General features: G+C 39.7%; 1 protein-coding gene across 2 annotated transcripts in view; it reads left to right on the top strand.

Annotated features, from left to right (window-relative positions):
* Nucleotides 1-11138, top strand: part of MTX2 (metaxin 2) — a 34053-nt gene extending 22915 nt beyond the window's left edge. For both annotated transcript variants that reach the window (XM_085066375.1, XM_085066376.1), the window contains 7 exons: nt 3899-3971; nt 6995-7071; nt 7801-7893; nt 8604-8642; nt 9043-9168; nt 9724-9800; nt 10659-11138. In XM_085066375.1, the coding sequence (XP_084922501.1) occupies nt 3899-3971; nt 6995-7071; nt 7801-7893; nt 8604-8642; nt 9043-9168; nt 9724-9800; nt 10659-10866 (693 nt within the window). In that variant the 3' untranslated portion in view covers nt 10867-11138. The remainder of the gene's footprint in view (nt 1-3898; nt 3972-6994; nt 7072-7800; nt 7894-8603; nt 8643-9042; nt 9169-9723; nt 9801-10658) is intronic.
* Nucleotides 11139-13743: the final 2605 nt, after the last annotated feature.

Genomic DNA, 13743 nt, shown 5'->3' with positions numbered 1-13743 from the left:
CTGGCAGTGGATATTTATAGGAATGCATTGGTCATGATCCTTGTCCATGTTTTTTTTCTAAAACAAACCATAATTTCCATAAATATGGAATGCATTCGCTGTGCTTCAAAAGTCAAAACCACCTGAGTTTTTAATGCTAATAATTTCCAAGGCCTGTCAGTTACATCAATGAAAGAATGTAATGCATGTTGCAAGGCTTATTTCTTAGGCTGAGTCCTCCTGGTTTGGGATAATACTCTCTTACTGGTTCACATGAATTTTTTAGTTGACTTGAAGGGTGTCCAGTGGACCATTAGTTTAAGCTGAAGCAAGAAGTAGATACTGGCCTACTTCTCTAGTTGTTGATTGGTTAAGCAGTGGAGATGCAATAAGGATTAAATTTGTCTTATATTGTGGACTTTTCCTACATTTTCTTGCAGAACAACATGTAAGGAGCATATTGTTCTGCAGGAAAATGAAAGAAAGATCATGCTCTGGATAAAAGTCATTCCCTGGGCTTCTGTCTTTTTAAAGATGGAATAGCAGGTTTTTTAAAAAATTCTTTTCTGAGGTTGATTGTATTTTTATTAGGTTTTGTTATTAATATTACATGCTATATTACTTATTTAGGTTTATTTCATCACTCATCTTAAAGCCAATCCTAAATATAGACAAAGACTGAAGAGGAACAGGTCTTGGCATGGGGATGCTGAAGGGAATTGCTGGAACAAGCCTTGTAAAGCTGCTGAAGGGGCAGCTCCAGTAGTCAGTGGTCAGTGGTTTCAGAACCTCGCAGGAAGACTCATATGGTAAATGCAGAACTGAATGGGTTTATCCAGTTTTAAGCCTGAATCATTCTTCAGTTACTCAGTTTCAGTCCTGGTCTCCCATTTAATGAAGCATTCATCAGAACTGAAGATGACTATTGCAAGGAAGTTTACTCAGGTTTTTGATTTACTTTAGGATCTTCCTATTTTTTTTCTTTTGATTTTTTAACTTAGGGTAGACTGAATGATTTCTAACATTACTAAAATCTGTGCTCTATTCTGAAGAGTAGCAAACATCTTTATGTAGTTAATATGTATTTCCACAGTAGAGCTCAAATCTAGTTCATCCTTATCTCTCTCTTATTTTCGTTACGAAGTTCAAAAAGGCACGTGGACCCAGTGTATTTGCATTTTTGAAATTACAGAATGTCAGCATACACTCTATCTGCTTTGTACTAGGCCAGAGGCTGAGGTGAAATTTCCCTTCCAGTGTAATGAGTTGATATTCCTTGGTCTGTGGATGTGTATTGAGAAGAAGGAGAGAAAGAAAGGTCAGATGTGATGAAAACCAGTGTAACCTCTTTAAACTGAAAAGATTTTCAGAGTCAAAACTATTTTTTGTAGAAACCTTGTGCTATGTAGGAGCCTATGTACAATACAATGTACAGTAGGCAATAATCTGCTGAAGCAACTCGTGTAACCTTAGTGTTCTGTGCAAGCATGGCTCATTTTTGATACACTGATATGAAAAATTAAAAATAGTTCTCTGACTCACCTCCTTTTGTTTAAATATATCTCTGCACTTGCAGGCTTTTCACTTATTCATGTGTTGCCCTAACTCCTGTGCTATTCAGACTTTTTTCTTCTGAACTTCCAGTCTGAATAGTACATGGCAGTTACAAAATTCATCTCTGCAGAATTGCAGAGTTAATTTAGTGCCTTACTGTGAAAGAAATTAATTTGGTAAGCCTAGACCAATGATGAAATTCTTTGGAGTTGTTGTCTGGTGCCATCCATTCCACTGCAGCACAGTACTGTTAAAAATATGGTGTTAGCTACTGGTAGAGCTTTCAGAAGATTGAAGTCTCTGTACCAGTTGAGTTGGTGTATATTTTTGGTGTCCAGCAGTGCCATAGCATGTATGTAATCTAAACCAAAGTCTGCATTCTTGTCTTTTAACTGTTTTTGGAGAAGTTGCATAGGAAGCCTCAGTTTTGGCAGAAGATAGAATGCATATAACAGCAGCTGGAGCAGCATGGACATTGCCAGGTCCTGCAGAGCCAGCAGCCAAAAGAAGAGATCTAGGACTGAGACAGACCAATGCCTTACATTACTTATATTGCTGAAGAATTAGTCCTTTGGGTATTCTTACTGTTTGCGTAGAGTTTGTGGTGCCAAGATAGCAAGATTCTCAGGTTTTGGTGTATTCTGATGGGTGCACAGACTTGGTTAAGTGAAGTGCTGTCAAATGTAGCCAGTGCCTTGTATTTGCTTTGTGTGATGGCTGCATCCTTAAGCAGTAATAGAGGTTCTGTTTGGGATGAAACACTCTGGAGACCAGTTTATTGCTAGATAGTGCAGGACCTGAAGTATTTGGCTTATGTTGACTTGACTACTACCCTCTCCTTATAGATCTGTCTATGTGTACATATAGTAATTGGCTCCCTAGCAGGGCTTTAAGTTAGTTAGGCTGAGGAAGTCAAAAGGTGTAGAAATCCATGTCCCTGGTATATTTTGTAGAGCCTTCACAGTTTTCAGGTGGGTTCTTGTCAGCTGTAATGAATGTCTTGTGTAGCAGTTTGTGACCATAGCTTCTTTCTTTAAATTGAGATTCATATTAAGTCAGGTCATCTAAACATGCAAGAGCCAAATATCATAATGGACTGTGGAGTTCTTAAGTTTGGTGGGAAAAGGACCAAAGCTTTTGGCTTTTTTCCCCTGGACTGGGTTAGAGTTTGGAAATAAAATCCTTGAGGAGCACAGGTGACAGGAGAGGAGCTGTTGGGGTTATTTTTATTTCCTTGATGCTACAGAAGCCACAGAGTTAGAAACAGGGCTAATGTCAGTGTTAGTTCATGACTTAAGGTCTCATTTGATGCAGAGATGAACAAATCTCGAGGTTAAGGTTTAGGTTGCTTTCATGTCTGTGATTAGAATCTGAGCAGCTAAAGCTGTGAAAGTGCAGTGTACTGCCAGATCCTGCAATCTGAAGAGCAAGGAGGAGGCTTGTGTAGAAAGTGCTTTGTTACAGCAGCATTTTTCTTCATGGTGGGAGCTTTGTTGCTGTAGGCCTTTTTTACCAAGGCCTACAAGTCACGTTGTAGAAATAGTCAATAGAATAATTTTTGAATCTGGAATTGTGACTTGTCTAATTGCAGAGACAAAATGAATGATAGGATTTAGCTGAGTTGTGAGAGTCTCTAGAGATTAAGAGATTACTTACTTGCCATGTTCTATCCAAATTGCAAATATTTTTCTTGATATTTTGGTATTTCAACAGAAACAGGCTATAGATTTTGTGGTAGTGACAGGTGCTGACAGAAATTGTTATCCTTCTGAGAACGCTTTGAATCTAAGAACACAGATAGAAAGAAATGGTAAATTGATCATTTATGCTCTCCATGAATCCCATAAATTAAAATGAATACTTTGTCCCAAACCAGACTTGTGCTCTGACAGTACTATAGAGCAAAACTTCTGGCAGCTATTGTAATTATAATATGGGAAGGTGCCATATGGGTTTGTTATGTTACACAACATGAACTTGATTAGCCAGTTTAGCCAGAAGAAATTAGTACTATGGTTTTCAAAAGGTGCAAAATGTCACTCAGTTTTGTACAGCCACAGCACTAACTGTGTCTGTCAGATTCTGACTGCTTTGCCCATCTTGAAAAAACAGTAAAAATACATGAAACTGCATTAGAAGAAATTCTTGTCAGTGATTGAATGACAAACCGTTGCCTAATGAAGTTAAAACCCCTTTGTTTTTCTTTTACCTACCCTTTTTCTTTCTTCCTAAAAACAATATGCAAGGAACTATACTTCATAAGTGTGTGCTAGGAACTAGCTAACACAGTCACATGTACCGTGAATGCCACATTTGTTTGCCACTGGTGTATTAATGCTTTTCAAATGCGACTCTTTGTTTCCAGGCCTTTTTGCAAATGTGCAATCTGCCAATCCGGGTGATTTGCAGGGCAAACGCCGAGTACATGTCCCCATCTGGTAAGTGTGGCCTTCATTTAGATTACTGTGTTATACCTCCATTTTGATACCATGGCAACTACGCCTTGTCTTGCTGATAACAGCCGGCCAGTGCTACTGTGTGTGGGTTGCCTTTCCCCCTCCTCTCCAGGGCAGTTTCTGCTCTGCAAACAATCAAAACAGTGAAATGCAAAGTAAGATCAGCACAATGTGTAACTGTGTGTGACTGCAGTACCTGTGCAAAGTGTTCAGACAGTTCAGTGCCTGGTGGAAACCTTCTCTCAAATGTCCTGAAGCAGAAAGACATGTATGTCCAAAAGTGCCTTTATTCTGCATCCAGGGAATATTCCAAGAAATGCTGTTATATTTTCCTGTTGCTGGAGTGAAACAATACCAGAGAAAGGTTCTCTCTTGTTACCCTGTCTGAGAATTGATTGCCCTAAGACCAGAGGGTGCATTGTCACTATTAAGGGTGACAGGTGATTTTAAATCTTCTTCAGATCCATGAGACTGTCTGGAAAAAAATCCAAATCCACCGCCAAAAAGTTAGGTATTAGAAGGGTACACAGCCTACCTTTTGTTGGAGGTGACTGCCTAAAAATGCCCAGAGGTCAGTTTCAGAAGCTTGCCTAAAAATCAGAAAGAATTACCAAATTCAGGGTGCAGAAGTCTGGTGATCCTCACACTCTGTCCCAGATTTTTATTGTGTAAGGAGGTAAATATTTACTGATTACCTGGCTCTGGCTGATGACCGCCATATGGAAGTGCCTGTCAATATATGTCTGCCAGCTGTATGGATTCTACTGCTGGTACTGATATTTTTGGTTAAAGCAGAGAAATGAGGCTTTTTAAAAGAACCCCAAAAATAACAGTTGCTTGGCAGGAATGAAAAACCAGCAAAACAAGCAGGTATATAAATTATTTGTTAGTAAATAGAGAGAGCTTTGAAATACTGAATTCAGGCACACAGGAGCATCTTGCATGTGCAGGACTGGTGACAGGTACATGCTATGGCTTCTCTGCCGTTCCCACCTCAAGTCTACATTTGCTGGCATCTGATGATGTAATTTGGGTCTGAACACTTCCTTGTGCTTCTAAAAACAAGGAGCACAAGAGGCAAAATGATAATGCTTCAGTTTCAAATGCAGTCAGAATTACATGCATTCTTTTTGCCCTTACTCCTGGAGTCGTTTACTATTTTTATTCACTTGCCTCATTTCCTTTATTTATATTGGTTTAATGATAACTCAGAGAAGGTTTTCATTTGTTCCCTTCTTTCTCCCCACCACCCTCTGTCTCGCAGCAGCAGACAAAGATCTGCATCTCATTGTTTTGGGGAAAAGGTTATTTTTCTCATAGTCATTGCAATGATGAAACCCATTCAGAGGGAGTCAAAAGTATAATATCAAAGGACTGTCTTGGTGTGTGAAGTACAGTCTGAAGCCACTGAAGTCTGCAGCACAGAGGTCTGTGTTTCCTTCTGCAACATGCAGTGTGTGGATGCAGATGAAGCCTTTGTTGGTGTGATGCATTTTTTATTACCCTTAGGCTAATCGGGCCAGTGAGAAGTGATACTCATGGTAAAATCCCTGACTGAATCTGGTGTTAGTATGAACAGAGTTTGAGCTAGGCTGGACAGTAGTTGTGTTTCAGTGAAAAGAATTAATATATTGCTAATAATGTAGTTGGAGTCAAGCAGGTACTGATCCTGCTCTTTGGGCTGTCTGTCGAGACTGGAGTTTGCCCGTGAGGAGAGACAGGAAAGTCCCTGTCCCCTGCAGTGGGCAGGCCTTGGACAGGCTCATTTACTGCCTTTGGAAAAAAGGACATTTTCAGTACTACAAAACATCCCTAATTTGTCTCCATTTTATGGATCATATAAATAATCATAAAATATTTAGTCTTAAATGTAAGTCTGATGTCTGTCAATTGCATGAAAAGATTTGCAGGAAAAGCAACCTGGTTAGGATGGTTTGGAGCAGGAGCTCTCAGCTTTACACTGAGATCTGGGAAAAGAGGCATAGGACAACTTCTGTCTTGCCTCATGGTTTGTTGTGGGTGCAGGGATTTCTCTTATATCTGCCTGCCTTAAAACTCTGGCTCAGTTCTGTAAGAAAAGTTGCCAAGCACAGAAGGTGGTAAGTACAGGCTCAGAAGCCCCTTGCACCCCCACAAATTCCACCAGTGACACTGGCATTTCCCAGTCTTCTTTTGAGGACAGACTGATTTTAGCCCTGCTCTCTACTGGACTCTCAGGGCTCAGCTTCATAGACTGAATGTTAAGCCTTGCTAGTATTAAGCTTTAACCCCATATTACTTCCATGATTATAGAGAAGCACCTTCCGTCTCCCAGCCCCCCTGGAATCGGTGAGTCTCGTACTGAGAACCTCATTCTGACCCCAGGACCATGGGGACACAAATGCCAGCTCACAACTAGAAAGTGAAGACAGGGGCAGCCGACAGGAGCTGGCTGGCCCAGCTGTTGGAAATCTTGGGGTTTGGAGGAGGGGGAAGAATCAAGTCCTCACCTTGCTGAGTGTGTGTTTGCACTTCCCTCTGCTTGCTTTCCTGGGCACAGTGCCACGTCTCCCATCGTGGTTTCAGCAGACCTTTCCCCACCACTGGATTAGGAGGGATGGTGGGAATGCATTGTGTCATAAAACTTTCAGGCAAGGAAGGGTTCTGTCTGCTTTCCTGGGATTTCCCAGCTGTACTTCAAAGAAACACTGAATTAAGTCTTTCCAGCAAAGCAAAATCTGTTATTAGAAAACAGGTCAATAGATCTCACTCAATAACTTTGAAATACACAACTGCAAGTAATGCACGTGAAAGAGTTTCAGGAGGGGGAAGATCAAGAGGAAGATGTTTGTTATTGCAAATGTCTGCTGGGTGAGCTATGTGTGAGCTTTATTTGTGCTCATTAAAAAAAAAACCACAGACACTGATGTTCAGGAATACCTTCAATATTTAATTGCTTTGAAAATTGTAAATTATGTTTTACAGTTTAAAAAAGCTCTTACTACAATACATTTCTCCTTTTACAGGCAAAGTGCCCTTTATTCATGTTGGCAATCAAGTAGTATCTGAACTTGGGCCCATAGTCCAGTTTGTAAAAGCCAAGGTAATATTACATTGTTTTCATTAATTAGCGAATACTAATTCTGCTTAGCATTGTGCTGATTTAGTGTGCTTTTCTGGAGTGTTACTGAATTTGTTAAAACAGTATAGGAATCTAGTGCTGTTTTAAAAGAAAGGTGTCCTGGCCATAGGAGTTTGTGAGGTGAAAATGTTTTTCTCTGTCATTCCCTCAAATTCTGCAAATAAATTCTATGCAGGATATCTGCATACCTGTGCCAGTTTCTGAGACTGTTTTTCTACATGCTTTGTCTCTGGGCCAGAACTGACTGTTTGAAATCCTGAAGTGTCAGATACTGTTCAAATTTGCCTTCATCCTCCCACTGCCCGGCCCTCCCCTCTATTTAAAAAAATGCCATGTTTTCACTGAGAAGTTAAATCTGTATCACAGATGTAAATTTGTGTTTACGTCTTGCCATAGAGATACACTAACCAGAAGGCTGTGTGCTCAAAGTGTGTTCATCTATAACTGATAATAGTCTAAATTTCTTGTAGATTAGTTTAGATTTCTTACAGATTTGTTACATGATGATGATTTGGTTTTAATCCTAAATGATACTGTATGCAAAAATGTCATATGTAAGTTGTTATTGAACTATGTAAGAGATTAGGACTTGAGCCAAAGCTCAATGACCTTAAAGGTCCTTGGGTCATATGTTGCTGAATAGTCCAATACCTGTTCTTACATGTGTGTCTTTTTTCTTTTCCCCATTAGGGCCATTCTCTCAGTGATGGATTGGATGAAGTCCAAAAAGCTGAGATGAAAGCATACATGGAACTGGTCAATAATATGCTCTTGACAGCAGAGGTACAGCAAACCCTAGTAACTCCACGCACTTACCTAAGTGACTGTAGGCAAGAAAGCTTTAGGAGTTTCTCCATAGTGGAAATAGTGCTGTTCTTAGATTAGGTTGTCAACTTTTGAGGTGAAAGGAGGCAGGAATAAATTCTACACTGTGGATTGCTTGCTGACACATTCCTGTTGCCATGTGTGATTCCCTCACCTATCTGAAGGGTGCCACACAGCTGTAGAAGTAACTGGCTGGAAGATGCCAGTGGTTCCTGGGTCCTACCCCAGCCCCCAGCTGACCAGGCACCCCACTGTCACTGTCCCCATGTGCACGCTGTGCGTGGTGGGAGGCTGGGATCCTCTACAGTGTGTGTCCCTTGCCAGTTCAGGTGCGACAGTGCCAGTGACGAGCTGTGTTGGAAGCACTGGGAAGATGCAGGTGGCTGAGGACTTGAGAGCTGGTCACCTGTACCTGGAGTTGGGTGTGGTGTGGGCAGCAGGAGCAGCCCCTTGGTCTCAGCTTGGTGTTGGGTGCTGGTGAAGTAAGGACCAGCAGCTGGGCTTTTGCCTTCCAGTTTTAATTTCTTTTGTACATTCAAACGTCTAAGAGAAGAAATTAAATGGAAACTGTAATCTAATATAGAAGAGAAAATTCTACTAGTGAAAAATTATTGTCTCTGTATTCTCCTTTATTAGGAAGTTTTAGTAAGTGTTCTTTCTTTTCCTAGCTCTATCTCCAGTGGTGTGATGATGTTACAGTAGAGGAGGTGAGTGGTTCCGCAGCATTTATCTTAATTAAAATTTAATGAGAAAACACTTCTGCTCACAACTGCAAGTCCCTACTCATAAATGAAACATGGGGGTTTATACCATTAATGATAAAGTCTTTTCACTTTAATTTCACTTGCATACACATTTTAGGGAAGCTGTGTTACTGGAGGGAGCTGACTGCAGAATAGAGACAGGTTTTGTATACATTTCTGAAATAATAGCTTTAAATAGTTATGTTGCAAACTATGGATTCTGTTCAAATTGTTACAGCATGCACACAACTGCCTTTCTCTTCCACAGCTCCCTTTCTGAGAGAAATGTTTAAATAGCTGTTTTGTTCAAGAGGTGTCTGTATTTTCTCATATTGTAACACAGTACCTTTCTGTTTTCAAACAGATTACTCACCCAAGGTATGGCTCTCCTTACCCGTGGCCTCTTAACCGCATTTTGTCCTACCAGAAGCAGTGGGAGGTTAAGCGAAAGATGAAAGCCATCGGATGGGCTGGAAAGACACTGGAACAGGTCAGTATGAAAAGTGAACCTTATTTCTTCACCCTTTTTCCCTTTTGCTTTCTTTCTTTTTTTTTTTTTTCCTAAATAGGCTTTGGAGAGTAGCATGTTCCTGAAACAGCTGTAGTAAAATTTATATTCTGTATTTAAAACATTACCTGGAATCAGGTATTTGCCTTCAGAAGCAATAAATCTTAAATTTATATACAACCCAATGGCATGGGAGGAAGGATGTTTTGCCACGAGTGTACAACTCTGTCAGTGTTAGTTTAGGCCATATTCCTGAAAATAGGTTGTAAGTTCCATGCCCTGCTTCCTGTATGATGCTAATAGGCACTCTTTGTGGGATTGTGGCAGGTTGTGAGGTTTAAGTCAGTACCTTTCATTAAGCTTTGTTGTAAATATTATCGGAAGCACTTAATCAGAATTGCCCTGCATCAAATATTAGCTTAAGTTACACTTAGCTACCTGCCCACTCTGTAGGTTTGACTGACTTTAACAGCTTTTGATACTCCAAAGTGTTATTTCCTGACAATATGAATCTTTCTTTCTTGCCTGTTTTGATAGGTGCTTGAAGATGTAGATCAGTGCTGTCATGCTCTCTCCCAGAGATTAGGAACACAACCATATTTCTTCAATAAGCAGTAAGTTACTCTTTATTGAAATATTGCATCAGTAATATGAGATATAGACATACACCTATATACATACAAATGTATATATATAAAACTATTTTATTGTAATGCTACATGATTAGTTGCAAAAATACAAATGTGTGACTAGAATCTAAACATGAACACTAGTAAAGGGTGACTCTGGAGTTATTAATATATTTGAAGGAAAAAAAAAAAGTTATTTACACATGGCTACTTACATATGTGGATTACTTAAAGGTCGAAGATGACAGTTCAGAAGGGTCATACCTAAAATAAGGTAGGACTGATAACATTCTCAAAATATGTTTTCTTCTGTGTAGTCCCTTTTCAGGAAAGAGATGTTTCCAACAGCTGCCACCATGGAACTTCTTTTCTTGTTGGTTGAATAGTTCCCAACTGTTGAAAAGCACAAAACAAAAAAAAAAAAAAAAAAAAAAAGTCTTAAGCTTCCACTCGCTCTTTTTTTTTTGTGTGTGTGTCAGGTAATAGTTGGTTTTTTTTAATACACATTTGCAGAAGAAAAAGAAGAACCCCAAGACATCTGATAAACATTTGCCCTTGTTATGGGACTAAAAGATGGAGAATGGTTTGAAACCAGATCGGTAACTCTGCCTGATCATTTCCACATTTCCAGGCTCCCTAAAGCAAAGAAAACACCATACTGAAAACAAGCAGGGTTCTTAATATACCCTATACACAGTTTTCATGCACTTGGTTTAGTCTTGCCTGATTTCATCCCAATTCTTAGATTGCGTGGCTTTCTAAAGGTTACTCAGAACAGCAGGGTTTTCTTGGTCAGGACTTGCCTTCCAAAATACCTGTTCTTTTTTCTTTTTGTTTTTACAGACCAACTGAATTAGATGCTCTGGTGTTTGGACATCTGTTCACAATCCTTACTACTCAGCTAATCACTGATGAACTCTCTGAAAAAGTGAAGAACTACAGTAATCTCACAGCCTTTTGTCGGCGAATAGAGCAGCAGTACTTTGAGGGTCATGAGAAAGAGAGCTCTACAATTGCAGCCCGATCTGCCAAGAAGTCCTTGCTGAGATAAGCTTGGGGTGGATCACATTGCAGTTTTGGATTTATTGTTCAACAAATTGATTTTGAGAATGGAAATGTGTGTTAGCTTTTTGAAGCTGCCAATTCATTCTGGAGGAAGAAAAAATGTTAAATACAGTTTTTGTGTTGTAGAATATACTGTGCACATTTAAGTTGACATGTCTGTATGAGCATTTCCACTTTAATAGCCTGTATGCCACTTACTGTAAAGTGACCTTGGAAAAATATTGTATCTGTTTCAAAAAAATAAAACACTAAAATTTCTTTCTGATCTTTCTAAATGCCTTTCTTACTAAATTTAATGTCTGTGTAGTTCACGAGTGGGATCCTGTTGACAGGACACTTGGAAGAAAGTTATAAACTGGTTAGAAGTATTAGGCTGGGAATGAAAGGACTCATTAGAGGTCTTAAAGTTGTCTGCCTCAGCTAAAATTTATTCAGAAATTGGGTGAAAAAAAAGTCTTGGAGCTCTGTAGCACACAAATCATGTGATCTTATTCAGTCAGTTCTTATTTTTGTGTCAAAGTAGCTTCTGGCTGTCATTCTTTCATCTTGTGTGTCTTGCCTCTGCTTTTATTTCTCATTCACCTTTAGTTTTTTTATTATAATTTTTTTTCTTCCTGTAATTTCCCAGTTTCAATCCTCAGCTTGTCCTGCTGCTTATTGAAGAAATTAATTTGCTAGGTAAGTGTCTGCCTGTTTCCACTTCCAGTGTGTTAACATTGCTTCTGAGCTTTGGTGTACTAGATGTGGTTCTCACAGAAAAAGGACTTGCCATGAACCTGTGGCTGGAATGTCTTGATCCTTCTGCCTCCGTGTTATCCTTGGTACATGTAGCCACAATACAGAAATAAACAACAAAATATCACTGTGGTGCTCCAAAAACCCTGGCAACATGGAACTTTTCAAGGGACAGTTCTTGTGTGTAGGCAAGAACTCGATCTGACTAGTAGTCCTTTGAGTGCATTAAATGGTACTGCTCTGCTTCATCAGTCGTACTCCATGCTTTTCCAAAGGCACCAGCAACTCCAGGGACATTGCGGGTGGCAAAAACAAACCTTGTGCACTCAGAAAGTCATGGGCACAACTGAGAACCAGCTCAGGCTGTTTGGCTTGTTGGAACCATTGTGTTTTCTTACTGTGAAATACATTCTTTTGACTATAGGCCTCAGCGTCAAAACACTTAATGGCTTGGACTGGTTAAACAATGGTCATGAGGTTTTGGCTACCATTTCATTCTCTTAAGAACCAAGCAGAAGGCAGCTGCATGCCTTGGACTGGCTGGATCTCCCATGACTGAGGTTCCTGAACCACTCTTGCTTACTCACTGCTGTTGTGGGGGACTGCTCTTGCCAGCTGGACTGGAAAACAGAGCTGAATTCTTACTGCCTGGTTTTTGATGTAACAGTCTAAGTCCTGCTGCAGCCAAATCCACTAAGTAGCAGTGTGTAAGGATGTCTTGGTCTTTCATCAAACCGCTTTTGCCAGGAGAGGTAAATCGCCGTTGTCCTGCATTTCAGTCTTAAAATTTCACACATCTCTATGTTGAACACCTTTTGAAACTAAATCCCATCAGCTCTTGACTGCTTAGTGACCATTTCCACTATCAAAGCAGTTGGTAGCTGAGAACCCAGATATTTATTTCAAACTAGCTTTTCTTCTTTAATTCAACTCATGAGAAAAGAAAAAGCCAAACTGGAAAATAAGCTGCTGTGGGTTTTTTTTTTTTTTAAGGTTGGAGAGAATATTGGGATACATGCTACTTTGAGCACTCATAGGCTCTAAAACTAGCATACCATGGTGATGGGAAAATCCTGTGTGAAAACTCAAATATCTTAATCTAGAGTAATTAAACAGGTCTTTTACCCTCTTGCTCTTTGCAGAGCATCAATCATGAGGAAGGATTTTAACCTGGCTTCCATTGTTTTAGCAATTCTGTTACCAGCAGACTGAGCTACAGGAATAATTTACTTAATGGATTTCTAAACTTACCTATTAATTTTTATGCAGTCTGAAAAAGTGCAAGTGGGCATGTGTTCCTCCTCTCTCAAGGCTGCTGTGGCCATTAGCCACCTTGTAAACAAATTTCAACAATTGCTTTGAAACAGCATTGAATGAAACTGTTTTTATATTCTGGCAAGGTGGGGCAGAGCAAGCTCTGGTAATGCAACTCCTTGAATGCTGAATAGCAAGTTATTGCAAATTTTGTGCAGTAACACACAGCAAGCTTGATAACTTTAGAGTAGTAAAAAAACCCCTACAGAGCCATATGCATTAACCTGCTTTGAATGTCTCATCTAGAAAATAAATGCTATAGAAGTGGTTGGGCAAAAGATACTGATCTCTTGCAAACAAAGTTTGTGTAAATCCACCTGAACTACTCAGACTCCACTTAAGGATACAGAGACAGGCAAATGACATTGAGTTTTCAATATTGAAGCGAGAGGACAAGCAGAGACTGAGCTCTCAAGTCATACTGAAGTTTCTGAAAATTTAACCACCCCTCATTCCTTGTGTGTGACTTTGATAATTTCATTTAAATGGAAAAGAGCATTCCTTACTTCCTTGAATGAAGAGGATTCTTTCTGTATAGAATGTTTGCTACAGGGCTGGTTTGTAGTTCAGGCTGCAGGTCATTCTAGGCAATACTTAAACTTCGAAGGAAAATCTTGGCTTTGCTACCCAAGTTGAAAATAGCTATTAAAATCCTAGCCAAAAGACATACTTTGTACTTCATAAATAAAATAAACCATCCTGCTTTATAAAGTGACAGCGGGAGCATGAATAGTGCTGTGGAGCAGACTGGGCTGAACTCCAAGGACCAGTGCTGGCTTGGTAAGCCATGCTTTAACAGTGAAGCTGCAATCCT

Source organism: Lichenostomus cassidix, chromosome 7 (assembly GCF_008360975.1).
Source record: "Lichenostomus cassidix isolate B80296 chromosome 7, HeHo_3.0, whole genome shotgun sequence".
NCBI lineage: Eukaryota > Metazoa > Chordata > Aves > Passeriformes > Meliphagidae > Lichenostomus > Lichenostomus cassidix.
This window is presented reverse-complemented; position numbering and strand designations above follow the sequence as displayed.